Consider the following 22,064-nt stretch of genomic DNA (forward strand, 5'->3'; position numbering starts at 1 on the left):
TTAGGTTACTTTGTATTTTATTCCAAGGAAGGGGTTGAAAACTTACCACCTACATTTTTTTTTTTTTTTTTGGCTGTGCCTGTGTCATGAGGAAGTTCCTGGACCTGAGCCATGGCAGTGACAATGCTGGATCCTTAACCGCTAGGCCACCAGGGATCTTCCTTAAATTCTTTATATACATTATTTCATTTCATGAAATACTTCATAAATCGGGGATTAAAATGCCCATTTTACCTCTGAGGAAACTGAGGCTTAGAGAAAATAGTTTCTCAAGGCCACACAACTAGCAAATGATAAAAATGAATATTTTAACCCATTTATTTGATTCCAAAACCCACACTTTTTGCCTTCTATGATACTGCATTCCATCAAGTCACTTCAACCTTGAATACTGTACAGGTATTTAGATTATAGCATGCTCAGCTTTTAAAAAACCTATCTCTAATTTAATACTGTGCTTCTTTATAAGTGATGACAAAATGAATAATCACTGTCTACCTCCTTTCTGTAAGGTGACCTGTCCCCCCATTTCTATTATCTGAGGTATGCTGTCCACAAATGGGGCAGCTGGAAGAGAATCTCATGACTTCAGGGCTAGTCAGTGCAATTCTCTATTTCTCCCCTTTTCTATCAGTAACATGAATTTCACCCTTCAACTTCATCCTTTCTCTGAATATTAAATCCAGAGCTGCAAACCCAAATCCCTCTGCCAGTGCTTGCTTATAATATCATCTCTATCTAGCTGAGCTCCAATGGTCTTTAGAACTATCCTCACTAATGATACATTCACTTGAATTTTCTTTCCACAAATTCTGTTCACTGTGAATGAATTCCCTTTCATTTTTAACACTGTAGTTTCTGGATAATTCTTCCTTTATCATTTCTTTCTTTTGTTGCTGTTGTTGTCTTTTTAGGGCCACACCTGAAGCACATGGAAGTTCCAGACTAGGGGTTGAATCAGAGCTGTAGCTGCCGACCTACACCACAGCCACAGCAATGTGGGGTCCAAGCCGAGTCTGTGACCTACCCCAGAGCTCACGGCAACACCGGATCCTTAGCCCACTTAGCGAGGCCAGGTATTGAACCTATGTCCTCATGGATATTAGTCGGGCTCGTTACTGCTGAGCCACAGTAACTCCCTATCATTTATTAAAAACATCTTCATTTCTGAAACCCATGTTATTCATCGATCCATATGCCTTTTTATTGTTTTTATTGTTTTCTATCTTCTATCTTGATCTGTCATCTATCTCAGAGACTTAATTAAAAAGTTATCTCTCGGAGTGCCCATCGTGGCTCAGCGGTTGACAAATCCAACTAGGAACTATGAGGTTGTGTGTTTGACCCCTGGCCTCACTCAGTGGGTTATGAATCCAGCGTTGCTGTGAGCTGTGGTGTAGGTTGCGGATGTGGCTCAGATCCTGCGTTGCTGTGGCTCTGGCGTAGGCTGGCAGCTGTAGCTCTGATTGGACCCCTAGCCTGGGAACCTCCGTATACCGTGGGTGTGGCCCTAGAAAAAGACCAAAAAAAAAAAAAAAGGCACATTACTTTTCATTTTTTCATTATTTTTGATTTGCTGATTCTGGACAAAGACCAGTAATTCCCATTAGAGACAAGCTATAGGATAACTTGCCTTTTGGGAAAAAATTTTAAAATAATGACTTCCTATTCTTGATCAAAGTCATATGGATAGAGAGGCCTTTTCAAAATTTATTCATCACTCTGCTCATGTGCTTCCTAAAACATACTAGGTTCAATTGGATTCAAATTTTTTTTTGCTTCTTGAAACCCCATCACATATATTTATAAAAGTTAGAAAATAAGATTCCTTTAATCATATAGACTTCATATATAGCATCACTCCCTAAACTACTTTCAAAAGACAGTGTCATCACCGAAAATCACTTAAGAACAAACACACTTTCTAAAAAGTGCTGGAAACTGTAAAAATGCACGAATATCACTGTTTCTTAATTTTTGCAAAAAATCATTCAGTTAAACAATCAGTTCAATTTTTTAATACCAGTATTTTTTCCTTCATCTAGTTTTAAACTAGATTGTTACCTCTCATCAACTGAAGGTTCTTTTTGTTGCAAATGAGGCTTGACTCCAAACATCGGGCGAATATTTGTTGCTAAGGCTCTGATGGTGTAACTGGTTTCATTCTCTCTTGTAACATCACTGTCATAGCCTAACATCAAAATATAAGAATTATTCTTTATGTTATAACTGAGGAGCTCAATTATGACCTTAAAAATTAGTTACAAGGGTGTTCAACAACAGGAAATAGTGTTATAGTAAAATTAGGAAATAACATACAGCCATTAAAAATGATGTAGAATATTTAATGATAATGTTCTCAAAGTATTGCTGGGTGATAAAAGCAAGCTACAAAAAAATAAACTCAATAGGATGCCATTTTTGTTTTAAAAAATGTATATAAATGCACCTACCCCTATGGATATACTCCAAATGTTAACAGAGGTGTTATCTCTGAGTGGTCAAATTATGGATGCTGTATTTATTTTCTACTACAAAGGTACTTTCTAATTTTTCTATAATAAGGTGGTATATTAGGAAAAAATCAAAATCATTTTACTTATTTTGGGGAGCTATTTTTGGCACATGGAAGTTCCTGGGCTGGGGACTGAACCCATGCACAACAATGACCCAAGCTGCTGCAGTGACAGTGCCAGATCTTTAACCCACTGAGCCACAAGAGAACTTCCTCAAATTATTTTAAAATATGAGGCTCAATACTATAAATTTATTTTAACAGTACTTATCTAAAGTATGACTATCATGGAGTTCCCGTCGTGACTCAGTAGCTAACGAATTCGACTAGGAACCATGAGGTTGCAGGTTCAATCCCTGGCCTTGCTGAGTGGGTTAAGGCTCCAGCGTTGCCGTGAGCTGTCGTGCAGGTTGTGGACATGGCTCAGATGCTGCATTGCTGTGGCTGTGGCAAAGACCAGCGGCTATAGCTCCGATTGGACCCCTAGCCTGGGAATCTCCATATGCCACGGGTGCGGTCTTAGAAAAGGCAAAAAGACAAAGAAAAAAAAGTTAAAATAAAATAAAAAATGAAAAAAAAATAAAGTATGACTATCATATATACATTGGTAAATGAAGTTTATATGACAGCCTGTTGTTTCTGAGTCACAAAACCAATTTGATATTAAAAGACTAAAACCACAATTACTCAAGAGTTATTATGACATTTAACTTATGCAGTTTAAATCGGTTGTGCTAAATTTTTTCTATGTATTCATTAAAATAAAATATTTAAAAACAACATACCCCCATCTTCTTCAGAATCTATATCAGATTCTTCACTATCACAAGGCCTTTTTTCTCGATAGCCCTCCATTTCATTTGTCCAAACCATTAAAGACATATCTGTACCTCCTAAGGTAACCAACATGCTGTCATCATAAGTCCAGCGAACATTTGTGACATGTGTACTATGGGCCACATACCTCTTAAACTTTCCAAATTTTCCCTAAGGTTAAAAAAAAAAATTCAAACATCTTTCTGAGAAATGTTATTTCTTGAAAACTTTGTTATAATTGTGAATTTCTTTCTTAATACTTGATGGGAAATTAATCATTACAAAGGCATCTTGTAAAAAAAAATGAGAAAATACTGAAACTCACTAGAATAAAAAATAACAATTCCCAAACCTTTTTAGGACAGGATAAAACTAGTAGCTTTGCACATTGCTAGTACTATGGGTACAACTTTTTTGGAAATCAACTTGGTATTTTACTTTGAAAGCATGAAAATGTTTGTGAGATCTATGCTAAGACATATCTGTCCAAAAAACATTTGTTACAGTGTTTACTTACAGCAGTGAAACATTTTAAATACCTTAAATATTCAATACAGTAATAGTGAATTACAGTGTATAACTTTGGAATAGTTCATAAATATTAAAAACAATGACTACAGACATATTATTGTTAGAAATAGACACAATAACTGAGAAAGTCAGGATATAAATGCCTATGTATACGTAGCATGGCCATGCTGACAAAAAGTAATTAGCAAACATTTTGGTATATATCCTGTAAATATCTTTTATCTTAATTCATTAGTGTTTTTGTTTATAAGCAGATATTATACATATTCTTTTAAATATAAAGAAAAATCCAAATTACTGATACTGGCAATGTTTAAATATAGAACACAAGCATTACCAAAGTACATAAATAAATTTCAGCTACAAGATAGTTTTAGATGAACATCTTTTCAAGGGTGTTTAAAAAAGAAATGTCTTGGAGTTCCCCTCGTGGCGCAGTGGTTAACGAACCCGACTAGGAACCATGAGGTTGCGGGTTCAATCCCTGGCCTTGCTCAGTGGGTTAAGGATCCGGCGTTGCCGTGAGCTGTGGTGTAGGTTGCAGATGCGGCTCGGATCCTGCGTTGCTGTGGCTCTGGCGTAGGCTGGTGGCTACAGCTCCGATTCGACCCCTAGCCTGGGAACCTCCATATGCCATGGGAGCGGCCCAAGAAACAGCAAAAAGACAAAAAAAAAAAAAAGAAAGAAAGAAATGTCTTAAAACACAGTAATTGCTAGACCAGTGAATTCTTGGTAAATGAAGATGCGTGATAAAAATTAGCTGAAATAGGAGGGGAACCTGTCATCAGAACACTGAAAGAAAACAGTTTCCCTAAGTTTTTGTTATTCTTGCTACAGTAAGGTGAAGAAAGAATCTGTAGACCAATATTCTTTGTAAGCCTTCTATAACATCTAGAATATTGACAGTGATGTTTTTGACTAACAAATGTTTTATTAGAACACTTTTATATAGGGTACTATTACTTAGGTATATCTAAAACAAGTAGTTGTGGAATATTTCCTTGGGTGCCTGAGTTCTCTACGAGAATTTTTAAATTTGTGTTTTCATTTCAACGCTGATCTAAAAATATTAATATGAACAGTTAATTAAGACCACTGTGCTCTGAATATCATGATTTCAGGGCCCTATTTCAAGTTGATGTTTGTATTCATGTTGGGGCTAGATTATAACATATATCTGAATTTGTCACAATTACGAAATAAATGCAAGAAAAAAAATACTGGAGTTCCCGCTGTGGCTCGGCAATGAACCTGACTAGTATCCATGAGGATGCGGGTTCGATCTCTGGCCTTGTTTAGTGGGTTAAGGTTCCAGTGTTGCTGTGAGCTATGGCGTAGGTTGCAGATGCGGCTCAGATCTGGCGTTGCTGTGACTGTGGCATAGGCCAGCAGCTGCAGCGCAGATTCGACCCCAGCCCAGGAACTTCTGTATGCCGTGGGTATGGCCCTAAAAAGAAAAAAAAGAAAGAAATGTATCTATACTTGATACATGAATTTTATTTTTGTGCTAAGTGAAAGCCTAATGCTGCCAAGTAGTTTGAATAGAGGAAAGCAATGAAAGGACTGAGTCCTCACACAGCACACAGTAGCATGGGCATGTACACTCCAAAGAATCTCTATAGTTTGGTTTTAGAAAAATAACATCACTCATCACATTAATCCAATGTTTATTTTGATTGTATAGGTATTATATTTATACTATTCTGTATTTAATTGGTTAAAGCATTTTAAACTTTAAAGTTGTAAATATAAAGAACTTATATTTACTGTTAATGGTATATGTTTGATCAAAAGAATGCTAAAATTATTAATATTAGGGACAGAAAATGTTTCTTATAGAAGGGATATTCATATGAATAATGACAAACTGTACAATATAATATACAACTTAAGGCATGGAGTCATAAATTATAATACTACTTCTAGATAAAAGCTCTAAATATGATGTCAAGAACAGGAAACCTAATTTTTTTTTTGCTTTTTTTAGGGCCACACTCGTGGCTTATGGAAGTTCCTAGGCTAGGGGTCTAATTGGAGCTGCAGCTGCCAGCCTATGCCACAGTAGCAGCAATGTGGGATCCAAGCCGTGTCTGTGACCTACACCACAGCTCACGGCAATGCTGGATCCTTAACCCACTGAGCGAGGCAAGGGATCAAACCTGCAACCTCATGGTTACTAGTCAGATTCATATCTGCTGCACCACAACGGGAACTCCAGGAAACCTAATTCTGAACCTTTCCTATTATAGCATTACATATGTAATATGTAATATTAATTTTACAACAATGAAATGCTATGATAGGGTGTTACCTTAACCATTTTTATAATTATGATCATTAGAAGAATTAAAGAAAAACACATACTTTAGAAGGATATCTAAATAACTTCACAAATCCCAAATCATCCCCAGTAGCTAGGACCGTTTTGTCACTGGTGAGGCAAGAGGCAGTTATGTCTGTTACTTCTCCAATTACTGGCCAAATTCCCTCACAGCATAAACCAAGCACACTTGTCCATGATGCCCAACCAATTTTTTCTACCTAAAAAAGAAAAAAAATAATGCTGTAAGTTTATAATATCTAAACCTAAGAAATTACCAACAAAAAATCTGAATTTTTTTCTTTGTAATAATATATGTCACAAGTAAAATTAAAATTTTAATAAAAACAATTAAATAAATTATTAGTTGTCTTGGTTTTGTAGCTTCCCAAGTTCACTAGTTCCCAAAGAAAAATTTAATATTATTCAAAACGTATTTATTATATCCACTGTGTTCTCTAGATGCTGAGCACACAGTGATAATAAATGACTGTTTCTGCCCTGAGAATAATCAGGAAACTCATTATTACACTTCATGTCTAAAGTTCTACTTACACTTTATAAGCATGTTTTCCAATTAATCATTGTTGGAAATTTAGAATTTTACTTGTAGTCCCTCTCCTTATTAAGCTACTTTATGTTAATTTGTTTAGCTTTTCTTCCTTGGCCATATCAAAAAATTTTGTTAATATTGTCAGTCACAAAACTGAACACATTTTTTTCTTTCTCCCTTGAACAGGAATTTTCCAATATGCATCTTAGGCACATGAGTTCCGAAAGATTTGACAGACATGTAGTACTTCAATCTGAGACAGCATGTCTTCTACATGCTGCTGCATGCTTCTTGTCCTTTGAGGAAAGTAATTAGAGCAGAGCTAGATATTAAAGAAGCAACTTATTCCTTTTCTTCATATAGCATCTCTTCTTTTACCCATCTTTATAGCCTCAATAAAATAAACATAAAAAAGAATATCCATAACGTGAATAATCTGAGAACAGGCTTCTCATGTAACTAAATGTCGGAAGACAGGCACTAGCTTTCTAACCACTCTTAGTCATATCAACATCATTATAAGCATTACTATCTTCCTACCTCTACACTGGGGATTGTTTGCTTTTTCCCTCTGGGAGCTTCAAAGAATAACTGTTCTTTAGCACCAGTGTTGACCTGTAAAAGCTTTCCTTAAAAAAATTAAAAATATACATAGATAAAATATAAATACATATACGATTAATACAATGTTTAATTTTTAGAGGAAAAATTAAGCTTAAACATAAAAAACATTTTTCTCTGCAGTCAACCATACGTAAGATAATTAAATTCATAAATGGCTTCATTTTTGTGTGTGTATATATACATATAAACTATTTGTTGTCATTCATATAAACCCCTAGGGAGTTCCCTTGTGGCTCAGCAGGTTAAGGACCTGCCATTGTCACTGCTGTGGCTCAGGTTGTTGCTGTGGGGTGGGTTTGATCCCTGGCCCAGGAATTTGCATGCCACAGGTGTGGCCAAAAAAAAAAAACAAAAAAACCAACCCTAGAAATAAAATGTGAAACACTTTTTTAAAGTAAGTATTTTGGGGAATTCCCATTGTAGCTCAGTGGGTTACAAACCTGACTAGTATCCATGAGGATGTGGGTTCCATCCCTGCCTTGCTCAATGAGTTAAGGATCCTGTGTTGCCATGAGCTGTGGTGTAGGTTGCAGTCATGGCTTGCTCAGGTCCCACATTGCTGTGGCTGTGGCATAGGCAGCCACAGGTCCAATTCAACCCCAAGCCTGGGAACTTCCATTTGCCACAGTTATGGGCCTAAAAAGCAAAAAAAAAAAAAAAAATTATTTTTTTATCTGTATTTGGAAAACTTTAATTTACAATACTAGATTTATTTTATTTTATTAAGTTTTATTGACGTATAGTTGATTTACAAGGGTTGTGATTAGCTGGCTTTTGAACCTCTCCCTCTAACCTAGGGGCTCAGCCCACTGTCAAGGACCAAAGGAGTCTGAGGAGAACAGATTTCAATGCCATATCAACCGACCATTTTTCTCAAAACAACTGGAGCCTCCTACCTCTGAAAATCCCCCTCTTCTCTTCTCTACACTAGTTTCACAATATGACCTCCAATGACTATCAACCAGTCAAAACTGGGAGAAGAGGCAGAGCTGTCTGTACTAGCAATATCTGAATCCCAGCCTAATGTACCATCATTACGATCAAGCTACATTGCTCACAGGTGCATAATGGTGACCAGACATCACGCATGAGCAGTTACATTACCACTATATAATGACGCAGAAGAATGGACACCCATATTCATGTTTCTTGCATTTTCAGGACCTAGGAGGGACTGAACAAGAAGTATACCTGTCCTAGCCTACTCTAGGGACTTTGTTGTATATTAACAGAAAGTTGCCCCTCACCCTGGAGGGCAGTGGAGGGAGACAAGATCCTAAGTTTCTAGAAAGGAAAAACAAGTCACATAAAAAGGATGGAGAATCAGATGGCACAGAGTTTTCAATAGCAACTCTGAAAGCCTAGGGACAATGGAAATTGCATCCAAAATCCCAAGGAAGGAGACTTGCCAACCCAGAATTCTATACCAGCCAAACCATTGCTCTAGAGGCAGAATAGAGTAGATAGTTTCAGATATATGAGATTTCAAAATTTTCCCTCCTATGCTGGCTGTATCCCATTTTTCCCTCCATATCCACTCTCTATCCTTTATCTAGCTCTGTGCCCCAAGACACAGACGCTGTGCACACTGGCTTCTGGTTGGATTCAGCCAGCAGTTGGAAGTATGAGTGGGAAATCAGAGGGCAGGAGAGAATAGTGCTTGAGTTATTTTCTCTGCTTTCTTCCTGCTGGCAGAACCACCAACTTCCTAAGTGACTGCCAGAGTGCCTATGATGTGGCCCTCTCCTGTGGCTGTGGTATAATACTAGATGAAACAAAAATCTCTAAAAATGGAGCATTTAAAATATTTAGCATTTATCCAAATTAATATGCCATACACTTTAATAAAAAACAAAGATAATCATTAAATCTGTTATATGCCACACATTTTAATAAAAAACAAAGATAATCATTAAATCTGTTATACAACTACAACTTCAGGGAATACATTTTACTGAATGCTGCAAAAATGACATTAAGATATTTATTAACATAATTATTTTCCAAAATTTCAGTTACTATTTATATCAAGCTTATCTGACAAAAACCAAGACAAATGACTAAAAAAAACTGTATAATATTTAAATTAATATTTGAAAATTATAGAATTCATCACTTACTGTACTACAATTTGAATTATACTAGAAGTACTGAAAAGTCTAAACTCAACAGCATTCATTTTCAGATGTGAAATAAAGTAGTGGAAAATAATTTTGAGAATAACATTTGTTTTTCACAATGCTTCTGAATTCATCTGTTGAATAACTTGTTTCTCTAAAAAACAGCTATACTAAGTCAAACTTTCGTCCAACGGTAAGTTATTTAAATTCTTACCTCTAATATCCCAGTCAATATGGGTTATGTAACTGGTAGCTCCTTTGCATACTCCTACTCGTTTACTACTCAGTACGTTGTATATATCTATAAAACTATCATGGGATGCTACGGCAAGATATTTCCCAGAACCTGTAAGAGAAACATATTTGCTTAAATTTTCTGCCTTTAGAAATATTTTTTACACTCCACAGCTAGAGTTAATTTTCTTAATGTTTCTTTTGAGGAACTCTTAGGCATTTCGTAAGTTGTAACAATACATGCCAAATGATAAACGGTAACATTTTTCAAGTATATTATAATTAACACACGAAATAAACTTTTTAGTATAGTGAAGTAGTTTGGTGGAAAGCAAATATTGAAAATTATATACAAAGTAATTTTTTTTTGTCTTTTGTCTTTTGTCTTTGTTGTTGTTGTTGTTGTTGTTGTTGTTGTTGTTGTTGCTATTTCTTGGGCCGCTCCCACGGCAAATGGAGGTTCCCAGGCTAGGGGTTGAATCGGAGCTGTAGCCACCGGCCTAGGTCAGAGCCACAGCAACGCGGGATCCGAGCCACGTCTGCAACCTACACCACAGCTCACGGCAACGCCGGATCGTTAACCCACTGAGCAAGGGCAGGGACCGAACCCGCAAGCTCATGGTTCCTAGTCGGATTCTTTAACCACTGCGCCACGACAGGAACTCCTATACAAAGTAATTTTGATATTCTTTGCATTTAACCAAAAAAAAAAAAAACCCACTAAATTCAGAAAAAATGGAAGTAAATCAAAATAGGTACATTTTGCCTCAACATTAGTAATCCTATAACAGATTTTGTCATTGGTAATGAATACATACAAATTGATGAAGCAAAATTAATGTAATTTCAAAAGCATTAAGAATATAATACCCGGAGTTCCTGTCATGGAGCAGTAGTTGACGAATCTGACTAGGAACCATGAGGTTGCAGGTTCAATCCCTGGCCTTGCTCAGTGGGTTAAGGACCCAGTGTTGCCATTAGCTGTGGTGTAGGTCGCAGACACTGCTCGGATGTGGTGTTGCTGTGGCTCTGGCATAGGCCAGCGGCTACAGCTCTGATTAGACCCCTAGCCTGGGAACCTCCATATGCCACAGGAGCAGCCCTAGAAAAGGCAAAAAAAAAAGGAATATAATACTGAAAACAGTCGTCCAAACCCTCTTAGGTTACAAATGAGGAAAATAAAGCTCAAAGAAATGCCTTAGCCTAAGTCACACTGAAAATTCAGTGACAAAATTGGAACTAAGCCAGATATTTTGCCAGTGATCTAACATAGGAATTTTACCTCTCACTACACTGCTTCTTCTGGTCAAAAAACTAAAATTCTGAGATAAAATAACTGAAAAAAATTTACACATTGATATATTTAGTTATTCATTGCCAGACTCAAGTTAATAATCAAAGATTCAATGAAATCTTACCTGGTGAAAATCGAATATCTGAAATAATATCTTTTCTGTGGTGAAAAGATACAAGATCCTCTAGAGTATCTGCATTTGCCATTAAGAAACTTCCATCATTGAGACCTACAGCTAAAGCTTTACCATCAGGAGAAAAGCAGCAACATCTCCCACCTAAAAGAGAAAGAGAGCAGAGGTCAGTAATTTTCCTTTATTTTTTTAAAAAAGTATACACTTAAGGAACCTTTTCAAAGAGGATTCCTATATTTATTATGGCCTTTAATCAATATCAGAATGGAATAAAGATGCAGATAATGACGTTTTCTAGTGAAATCAGTGGTATAGAATTCTAAGCAATAACCAATACAAACCATTTCCTTTTCAGAATATAACATAAGTGAGTACTGATATTTGCCTTAAAAGAATTAAACTGATAAAACAAATGAGAGATTTTAAGTAACATAAGAAGTCAATGATGTATGTGAAAATATTTGCTGTTGTTGGGGGAGTTTGCTAACTTCGTAGTTTCTATTCAACAAATCAGAAATTTAAGAAATTAGGCCATCTTTACCAAAATGCTTTCAAATAAAAAAATCAGACAGCAATTATTAGTTTAAGCTAGGAATATCTATGCACATTTCAAAATGATACCTGAAAAATAAAGACATTAATATTATTAAATTGCTAATATTATTAAAAAACAAGGGTTGGAGTTCCTGCTGTGGTGCAGCAGAAACGAATCCGACTAGGAACCATGAGGTTGTGGGTTCGATCCCTGGCCTCTCTCAGTGGTTAAGGATCCGGTGTTGCTGTGAGCTGTGGTGTAGGTTGCAGACCTAGCTTGGATCTTGTGTGGCTGTGGCTGAGGCTGTGGCTGTGGCGTAGGCCAGAGGCTACAGCTCTGTTTTGACCCCTAGCCTGGGAAACTCCATATGTTGTGGGTGTGGCCCTAAAAAGATAAAAAAATAAAATAAAATAAAATAAAATAAAATAAAATAAAATAAAATAAAATAAAATAAAATAAAAAACAAGGGTTAATGCTGCATTGGCAAAGACAAAAAAATGGGCATACCCTGACAGCAAGGGATACAGCAGGCATAGTCAAAGCCCTAAGGCTTTTGCTGTCTTGCATAAAATTTAGAGAGGGAGGGTTAGGGTACAGTTGTTGTAGAATGAAAAGTTATAGAATGAATTCAGAATAACCAGTTATTTAATTATCAAGAAATCTCAGATGTGATCTCTGATATTTAAAAGACAAGAAATGATGGTGACCTGGAGGTGATAAAAAATGGTAGGATTTGTATACATTCTGAAGAAAGAGCTGGCATGACTTTGACCAACTGGGAGTAAAACAGGAGAAAGAGAAAAGCCTAAGCTATGTTTTTGTTTGAATGACAATCTCATTTACTGAGATGGGAAAAACCAAGGGAGGTACAAGTGTTTATTTCTGTACCTGTTAAGAATGCCTATGAGAGGGAGTTCCCATTGTGAACCTAACTAGGATCCATGAGGATGCGGGTTTGATCCCTGGCCTCTCTCAGTGGGTTAAGGATCTGGTGTTGCCATGAGCTGTGGTGTAGGTCACAGAAGCGGATCAGATCTGGCATTGCTGTGGCTGTGGTATAGCCAGCAGCTGTAGCTCCGATTCAAGCCCTAGCCTGGGATCTTCCATATGCTGTGGGTGTGGCCCTAAAAAAAAAGACAGAAAGAAAAAAAGAATGCCTATGAGATATTCAAATGAAGACATCAAGGAACCAGTCTGGAGATCAAAGGAGAATAAGAGCTTAGAGATACACATATGGGAGGTAGTAGCACACGGATAGTAATTACAGCCATGAAACTGGGTAAGAGCTTGTTATTAATTTATTGCCTCTCAGCTCCAAATCCATCATTCCTTTTCCTGCTAAATAATTACTAGAGTTGGATTCTAGAGACATTCATTTTTTGCCAGCTGACTTGGGTTTGGCCAGTAGAGGGTGCTGGAGGATCCCTGCAAGGCCAAGAGGAAGCAAGGGACTTTTCTTCCAGAGTGTTAGAACCAGTAGTAGATCAATAAGAGGACAGGGGTTGGGGGCCTGGGTGGGGAATTTCTCTCCCACAGTAACAGAAGATCTTCTAGATCAGGCCTGTCCAGTTTCTTTTCCACTGGCAAGTTGTGTGTTCCTACCTCTTCAAAGAGATCTGAATCTCAGCCTGGGGGAAGAAGGGAAGGGTCCATGTAAGTTCATCTTCCTTGATCATTGTTCACTAGCCCTATGGGTGGTAGCTGCTTTTTGCAGTTGCTACTTCTCTATCCCTTAGTACCTCTCTCTTACATCTTTTCATAGTTAAACCACCTTTCATTTGTGAATGCTCCATATTAAACTTTCCCTGTTCAAATCACCGGAGTGGTTTCTGTCTCTGATTGATATAGAATTGGTACTAAAGTGGTCACAGGAGACAGACCATTAAAGATGGGATTTTTGGAACTGGTTTAGTCACGCCTTTGAGCCCTTGCCAATGGGAAATGGGATGCTAGCAAACCAAGGTATGCATTGTCCTAACAATTAATTACCCACTGAAGTAAGTGCCCTAGGAGTCCAAGAGGCTGCTGCCCTTGACCGTTACAAAAGTAATGATACTACAAGGACTGTGTTGTGCAAGATTCCACTGAGTGCGTGAAACATTTACAGAAAGAAGTAATAAGCACAGATCCTTTAAATGCTCAGCACAAGTCATGGTCTGAGTAGAGAGAGCTTCCATGAAAGAATCTCTGATATTGCTGAAAATTTACAATATCAACTGAATTCACAGACTCACCAAGTTTCTTTTCTTTTCTTTTCTTTTTTTTGCTTTTGTCTTTTTGTTGTTGTTGTTGTTGCTATTTCTTGGGCCGCTCTCACAGCATATGGAGGTTCCCAGGCTAGGGGTTGAATCGGAGCTGTAGCCACTGGCCTACGCCAGAGCCACAGCAACACGGGATCCGAGCCACGTCTGCAACCTACACCACAGCTCACGGCAACACCGGATCGTTAACCCACTGAGCAAGGGCAGGGACCGAACCCGCAACCTCATGGTTCCTAGTCGGATTCATTAACCACTGCGCCACGACGGGAACTCCTAGACTCACCAAGTTTCTTATATGAAAGTTAGGGCACTGACTGGGAAAGAAGACAACTCAACTTTGGAATAGGAACATCTGGTTGGACTTAGACAAAGTGGAGAATCTTCAACTTCTAAGTTATTTGGCATCTTACTGGCCAGTGCAAATAGCTTGCTCTCCTGTGTCTAAGAAGACTCACCTTCTGAAAGAGATGCCTCACAGGGGATGCTTAACCCTCTGAAGAACCATCACAATCATTCCTTTGATGTCACTAGGCCCCTAACTTAGATCAAATCTCAGTACACTCTGAGGCAGAGGCTGGAAAATTCTTTTTTTTTTTTTGCGTTTTAGGGCCGCACCCATGGCATATGGATGTTCCAGGCTAGGGGTCCAATCGGAGCTATAGCTGCTGGCCTACACCACAGCCACAGCAATGCAAGATCCGAGCCACGTCTGCGACCTACACCACAGCTGACAGCAACACCAGATCCTTAACCTATTGAGTGAGGCCAGGGATTGAATTCGAAACCTCTTGGTTCCTAGTCTGAGTTGTTTCCGTGATGCCACGACGGGAACTCCTGGAAAATTCTTAAAGGACTAGAGAATAAATATTTTCGGCTTTGCAGAGCATATGGTCTCTGTCACAGTTACTCAACTCTGTGATTGCAGTGCAAAAGACAACAGATAAAAATATGGGCATGGCTGTGTTCTGATAAAACTTCACTTACAAAATCAGGAGGTGGGGTGGAGTTGATCCATGGGCTGACTTCTGATATAGAGGAAGAAATCTAAAAGCTTAAGGAGGTAAAAATGTTGGAGTAGAATTTTCACATGCAAACCACATACCTTCCCATCAATTACATCCCCTAGAAAAGTCTAGAAAATAGTCCCTTCATAAAAACACTGAGAAATACATTAATTAAGGGAAGCATCTGCATCACTGAAAAGCTCTGTGACTGTCCTCCTTTGTAGGTCAGGAACGGGAGATTTTGCTATTAATATGAACTCCTTGATTTTGAGAAGCAGATGCCAAGCAGCAGCACTTAACCAACAAAACAAAGTGGATTCTTTTATCAAAAAGGGCAGCAGCAATGTACTAATAATCAGAATACTTGGGCTTGTGGAGATTTCTGTTGGTGGCTAATTATCATTTTATCTTTGGTGTCTCCAGAGATTAAATAAATAAGTTACTAGATTAGTGTTTGGTCTATTTAATAGAAAAAACTACAGACCTGGTGGCTGACTTGGACTTCAATCATGACAATGCAGAGTGACAGATTCTCAACCACTTTTTAGATCTAGGCCAATTCATCTACTCAGAGCCCCCTGCTTGAAGGGAAGGCCAGGTCCCATTGAGGAAGAACCCTGAGCACTGTTACAAGTACATAAAGTAAAGCTTCCTCCAAGGATCTGTGGCCACTTAGGAGGATGACTGTGAACTGAAGACAAGGAAAGAGCCAACTTTCAAGAATGAGGAGACATGGGCTCTGAATTTACACGAGTTCTTGAGAAAACAAAACGCAGCAGTAAAAGTAGGGCTTTACAGTGATCATGTTATAGATGGAATCACAGTACAATTTTGAATCACAGTGGACCCAAGTGGTCTGTGGAACCCACTGAACTCCTGAATTGGAATAAATATACTTGGCAAATTGTATGATGCTCTATGCTGGCTCTGTTAGCCATGGAGTAAGGGTCATCACAGCAGAAAGAACTAAATAAAAACCCTAGGACATTTCTCTTTCTACCAAGAAAGTAAACCAGAAACAAAACTGCAAGCCTGAGAATTGCAAAAATCAGTGACATTTTCAAAGATGTGAAATACACAGGAGTGAGAATACCTATCACATCGTTATTCAAAATTGCTTGTTTGGTCTGTGCTGAAATAAGACAGATTTTAGCTAATAGACATGGATAATAATTTTAATCAGACGGTGATTCTGACCGAAGCTACTCTTCCAGGTGTACTCGTCTAGATCTTTACTAGAACAAATTAACCAAGTCCCTAGCATTCCACATGCAGCTACTGCCCTGGTCAATGCTTTTATCTCCATATCAATTTGTAAAGACCACCAGAAGCAGTTTGCTTTTACCTGGCTTGTATGTGTGAACACCTTCACATCCTTGACTCAGGACTATTTCAACTTTCCTGTTCTTTGCCACAATACAGTCCACAGAGATCCTGATCATCTTGACATTCCACAAAACAGCTCAATGGTCCACTACTTTGATGACATTATGCTGAATGGATCTGGGGAGCAGGAAGCAACAAGTACTTTAGATGCCTTAGTAAGACATAAGTGAATCAAGAAAGTGGTGGATAATTTCTACAAAAATCCAGGGACCCTGCCACCTCAGTGAAGTTTATGGGGATCCAATGATCTGGAGTATGTCAAGACACTCCCTCCAATGTGAAAGACAAACTGCTCCACCTCCCATCACCTATCACAAACTAAAGAAGCAAAATGCTTGGTAGGCCTTTTGGAAAGCAACATATAACAACATTTGAATGAGCTGCTTCTACCTATTAAGTCACTTACAAGCTTCCAGTGGGGACCAGAACAAGAGAAGGCAAGCTGATCTTCCACTCTGGGCCTTACGATCGAGCAGATTCAATGACACCGTGTCTGTGGTAAACAGGGATGCTGGACAGAGCCTCTGGAAAGCTACAAAAGGAGCTATGGCAGATCTCTCAGATTTGGGAGAAATCCATGCCCTCCCTTACAGATAACTATTTCCCCTTTGACAAGTAGCTTCTAGATTGCTACTAGGTCCTATTAGAGAGTAAATGCCTAACTATGGGATCTCGGATGACCGTGTGTCCTGAGCTTCCTATTATGAACCGAAAGTTACATGACAAACTTAGCCACTAGCTGGGGGTACACAATAGCAATCTATCATCAACTGGACATTTCAGAAAAGACCAGCTTGGAGAGATCTGGAAGTTACAAGTAATTTGTATGAATAGCTGGCTCAGAATCCATCAGCAATAATTCCTACTGCCATGCCTCTTCTCTTTCTCAATCTATACCTATAGCCTCACGGATGTTCATTATGATCAGCTGAGGAAGAAAAAAAAATTTGAGCCAGATTTACAGATGTTTCTACACAGAATGCTGGTACCCACCTGAAAGCATTACAGCCAAAGTCAGGGGTGACCCTAAAGGACAGTAGTAAAAGTAAAACTTCTCAGAGGGCAGCACTTCAAGCAGTACATCTGGTTTACCATTTTCATAGTGAGAGATGACTAGATAGACAGATTTACACTGATTGATTAGCAATTGTTAACTATTTGGATGAACATTTAGGGACTGGAAGAAATAGGATTGGAAGACAAGAGACAAGGACATCTGGAAAATTGATGTGTGTGTAAAATTCTCAGAAAGGGTGTAGGATGTGGAGATTTTTGTGTCCTAGGAAATGCCTAACAAAGGTATCCACTGCAGAGGAGGGTCACAATAATCAGACAAAATAATATCCTCTGTGGACATCAGGCAGCCTCATTTCCTAGCCAGCTAACACTTGCTTAGCGAGCCCAAGATGGCAAGGGCAAAATCTATGCTTGGGTTCAAAAACATGGCTTTCTCTTTACCAAGGCTGAGCTTGCTACCAGTACTGCTGAGTGTCCAATCAGCTAACAGTAAGACCAACCAACTGAACCTCTGGTATGGCACCATTCCCCAGGGAAACCAGCCAGACACCTGGTGGCATGCTGGTTACACATCCATTATGGAGGGGACAAAGAGTCATCCTCACTGGAATAAACATGAATTCTGGATTTGCCTTCCCTATTCATAGTGCTTCTGCTAGCATCACCACCGGTAGACACACAGGATGCCTTATCCACTGTCATCAAATTCCATACTTCTGATCAAGGAACTCATTTTACAGTGAAGGATGTGCAGCATTCAGCTCATACTCATGTAATTAACTGGTTTTATTCACATAACCTCATCACTCACAGAAAGCTACTAGGAGAAAGGTGGAATGGTTTACTAAAAACTAATTTATGGCATCTTTTGGGAAACAACACCCTGAAAGACCAGAATCTGATCTTATAGGATGTGATATATGCTATGACTTACAGACCATTATATGTTGCTACTTCATAGCCAGAATACATGGGTCTAGAAATCAAAAGATGGAGGTAGGAGTGGCTCTTCTCACTATTAAATCTAATAGTGTCAGGTATTTTTGCTGTAAGCTCCTTTGCTGCAGACACATTATTGCAAGTATTTTTGCCACAAACATTTTTACCGTATGACTGATTGTGAGGTAACTGTGTCATGAAAGATGCAATAACTGATTGACAGTTTGGTTTGACAAGCACAGTACAAAAAATGATATACAATAATGATTTCTTACTTTGAAACACAGTATATTGGACGAGAAAGAGGCTAAGGGTCTAATAAGGCACAGAACTGAACGCACAATTCCCATGGAAATTTAGAACATCTATCAACAGACACATGACAATCCATGCTCATGGATTAGTAAAATGTCCACACTACACAAAGCAATCTAGAGAGTCAATGTAATCTCTATCAAAATTCTGACATTTTTCACAGAAAAAGAACAAAGAATGAAGGAGTTCTCTTGAAGTGCAGTGGGTTAAGTGGCATTGTCACTGCAGTGGTCTGGAACTTCCATATGCCACAGGTGTGGCCAAAAAAAAGAAAAAGGAACAAATAATCCTAAAATATATATGGCACCACAAAAGACCCCAAGGGGCCAACGCAATCTTGAGAAAGAAGAAAACTGGAGGCATCACATTCCCTGATTTCAAACTATATAACAAAGCTATAGTACTTAAAAGAGCATGGTACTGGCATAAAAAGAGACACAGATCAATGGAACAGAACAGAGAACCTAGAAATAAACCCAAGCATATATGGTCAATTAATTTACAAAAGAAGTCAAGAATATGCAATGGGAAAAGGACAGTCTCTTCAATTAATTGTGTTGCGAAAATATAATAGCTGCATGCAAAAGAATGAAACTGGAAAAATACCTTACACCATACACAAAAAACTAACTCAATTTGGATTAAAGACCTGAATACAGAACTATGGCATAGCAACTCCTAGAAGAAAACATGGATGATAAGCTCCTTGATATACATTTCGGTGATGATTTTTTGGCTTTGACACCAAAAGCAAACACAACATAAAAAAAAAAGGGACTATATCAAATTACAAAGCTTCTGCACAAGAAAGAAAACCATCAACAAAATGAAAAGGTAACCTACTGAATGGGACAAATAATTGCAAATCATATATCTGATAATGGGCTAATATCCAAAATGAATAAAGAATGCAGAGAACTCAACAGCAAACAAACACTCTGATTTAAAAATGAGCAAGAAGACCTGAATTGACATTTTTTCAAAGAAGTCATACAGATGGCCAACGGGTACATGAAAAGATAGAGTGAAGAGAGCAGTGGCTGCAAGAGACAAGTGGTGGCAGAAGTGGGGAGGTGGAAGAAAAAAATTCAAGTTTGATTATAATTAAAAGCTAAAGCCACAGATGCAAGTTTTTAACATGAATTTTCATGTATATATACATACATATGTAAGTGCAAAGGCTTGCAAATATTTTAAAAATATTTACAGACATTAAGAATACAGACATTAATTCATGTTGCATATTTATACTTCTGGTTATTCTATAACTAGTTACCAAAAATTGCATTATTTATTGCAATTATTTATTGCAATTTTGCAATAAATAATTTTGCAATTATTTATTGCAAAATTCTCACAGGATAGTTTATTTTAACTATAATGACTTATTTATGAAATACTAAGCCTTAGGACCATAATATTAACATATTCATTTTTTGAATAAAAGAATACTTGCTTACTGAATTTTTATAAGAGATAACTGCGTTTTATAATATTTAAACCATTATGGCTTCGGTAATTTTGTTATAATTAAGTCAACCAATATAAAAACTACATATGCCCCTTCAGGGTTATGAAGATCCACTCGCTTTCTCCTTGAATCAGCAATGATGATATAAAAATAAAAGTGATTAGAGAAGAATATTTACTAGAGTTTTTTTTGTTTTTTGTTTCTGTCATTTCTAGGGCTGTACTCACGGCATATGGAGGTTCCCAGGCTAGGGGTCCAATAGGAGCTGTAGCTGCCAGCCTACGCCAGAGCCATGGCAACTCGGGATCCGAGCCATGTCTGTGACCTACAACACAGCTCATGGCAACGCCGAATCCTTAAACCCACTGAGCAAGGCCAGGGATCAAACCCGCAACCTCATAGTTCCTAGTTGGATTTGTTAACCACTGAGCCATGATGAGAACTCCAAGAGAAGAATATTTAAAAACAAAAATACAAAATATGACTTTTCTCTTCAGCCTAATACAAAGATCTACTCCTAGAAGGAGCCAGTAATATCAGCTGATGATTTTTCAGGTCTGATATAAGACATAAACCCAAAGATTCAGGAAGCACAACAAATCCTAAATAGAATAAATAAATAATAAACCATGTACACACACAATGTTATTAAATTTCAGAACTGCAGAACAATGTAAAAGAGAACAACGGAAACCAGAGGAATAATAACTCTTACTCAAGATCTCTAGGAGCAATTAAATTATCATTCAAGAATGACAGTAAAAAAAATCAAAATATGTTCAGACTAGTAGTATAACAAGGGGGGAGCAGTGGTAATAATTCACCCTGAGTGGTAATATTGCCTATCAAAAATTTTAAAAATAATGAAACAATAAAAATAAATTTGCTTTTAAGAATTTCAATAAGTGATTAAATATTTCTGCTTCTAGAACAGGCCATCTCACTGCCCTAGTCTTATATACCACTTGTTCATCCAAAGGAAGATGAGAGAATTTATGACAAATCTTTATTATGAACCCTAAAACTGTATTTTAGAAGAAAATGAGAAAAGAAAAAGTTTGGGATACAAGAAGAAAAGGTGAACAAAGAAATGCGTAAGCATAGATAAACCTAATACTGATGCATAAAATAATAATAATGTCCAATTGAAGGGCAGTTTAAAAAAAAGAGAGAACCTCAAAAAATTAAAAATATAACTACCATAGGATCCAGTAATTACATTTGTGGCTATTTGTCTGAAGAAAACAAAAACACTAACTCAAAAGATTTATGAATCCCCATGTTCACTGCAGTATTATTCACAATAGTCAAGATATGGAAGTAACCTAAGTATCCACGAATGGATGAATGGATAAAGAAAATGTGGTATAGATACATTTCTATGTATCTATATATGTATACATAACTATACATACTGGAATATTATTCAGTCATCAAAAGAATGAACTCTTGCCACTGGCAACAGCATGGATGGAGGTTGAGGGCACTGTCCTTAGTGAAATAAGTCAGAGAGACTTATTTTTATTATGAAATCTAAAAAAAAAAGCTCAAAGATACAGAGAACAGATTGGTAGCTGGGAGTGGCAGGGGTGGAGGACGGGCAAATGGATGAAGGGAATCAAAAGGTACAAACTTTCAGCCATAAAATAAGTAAGTCATAGAGATGTACATCATAGTGACTAAATTAATAAAATTGTATATCTGGAAGTTGCTGAGAAAGCAAATCGTAAAAGTTCTCATCATAATAAAAGAAATTTTTATTGTGTTGTAATGTTATTATGGTGACTAGATCAATATGTTGTACACCTGAAACTAACATAAAGTTCTGTGTCAATTATACTTTAATTTAGAAAAGAAAAAAATCTGATGAGGTTATTAAAAGCAAGTGTATTCCAAATTCGACTGGTCAGGACTTAATTGACTTGTGAAGGAAAGAACTTTTGGCACAGTGGTTTTCTGTACACAAAGAGGTGTGACTGTGATTTTGGAATCTTAT

The 22,064-nt window shown here is 37.5% G+C and overlaps 1 protein-coding gene across 1 annotated transcript in view; it reads right to left on the bottom strand.

The window, feature by feature from the left end:
• The window catches only part of EML5 (EMAP like 5), a 197,929-nt gene that overhangs the window by 52,646 nt on the left and 123,219 nt on the right, over positions 1-22,064 (bottom strand). The window contains exons 22-27 of the mRNA XM_047797659.1: positions 11,132-11,284; positions 9,694-9,825; positions 7,276-7,364; positions 6,227-6,403; positions 3,301-3,502; positions 2,065-2,191 (exon numbers count right to left, since the gene is read on the bottom strand). Coding sequence (XP_047653615.1) covers positions 2,065-2,191; positions 3,301-3,502; positions 6,227-6,403; positions 7,276-7,364; positions 9,694-9,825; positions 11,132-11,284 — 880 coding nt within the window. The remainder of the gene's footprint in view (positions 1-2,064; positions 2,192-3,300; positions 3,503-6,226; positions 6,404-7,275; positions 7,365-9,693; positions 9,826-11,131; positions 11,285-22,064) is intronic.

The sequence above is a fragment of the Phacochoerus africanus genome, chromosome 9, assembly GCF_016906955.1.
Source record: "Phacochoerus africanus isolate WHEZ1 chromosome 9, ROS_Pafr_v1, whole genome shotgun sequence".
Classification (NCBI taxonomy): domain Eukaryota; kingdom Metazoa; phylum Chordata; class Mammalia; order Artiodactyla; family Suidae; genus Phacochoerus; species Phacochoerus africanus.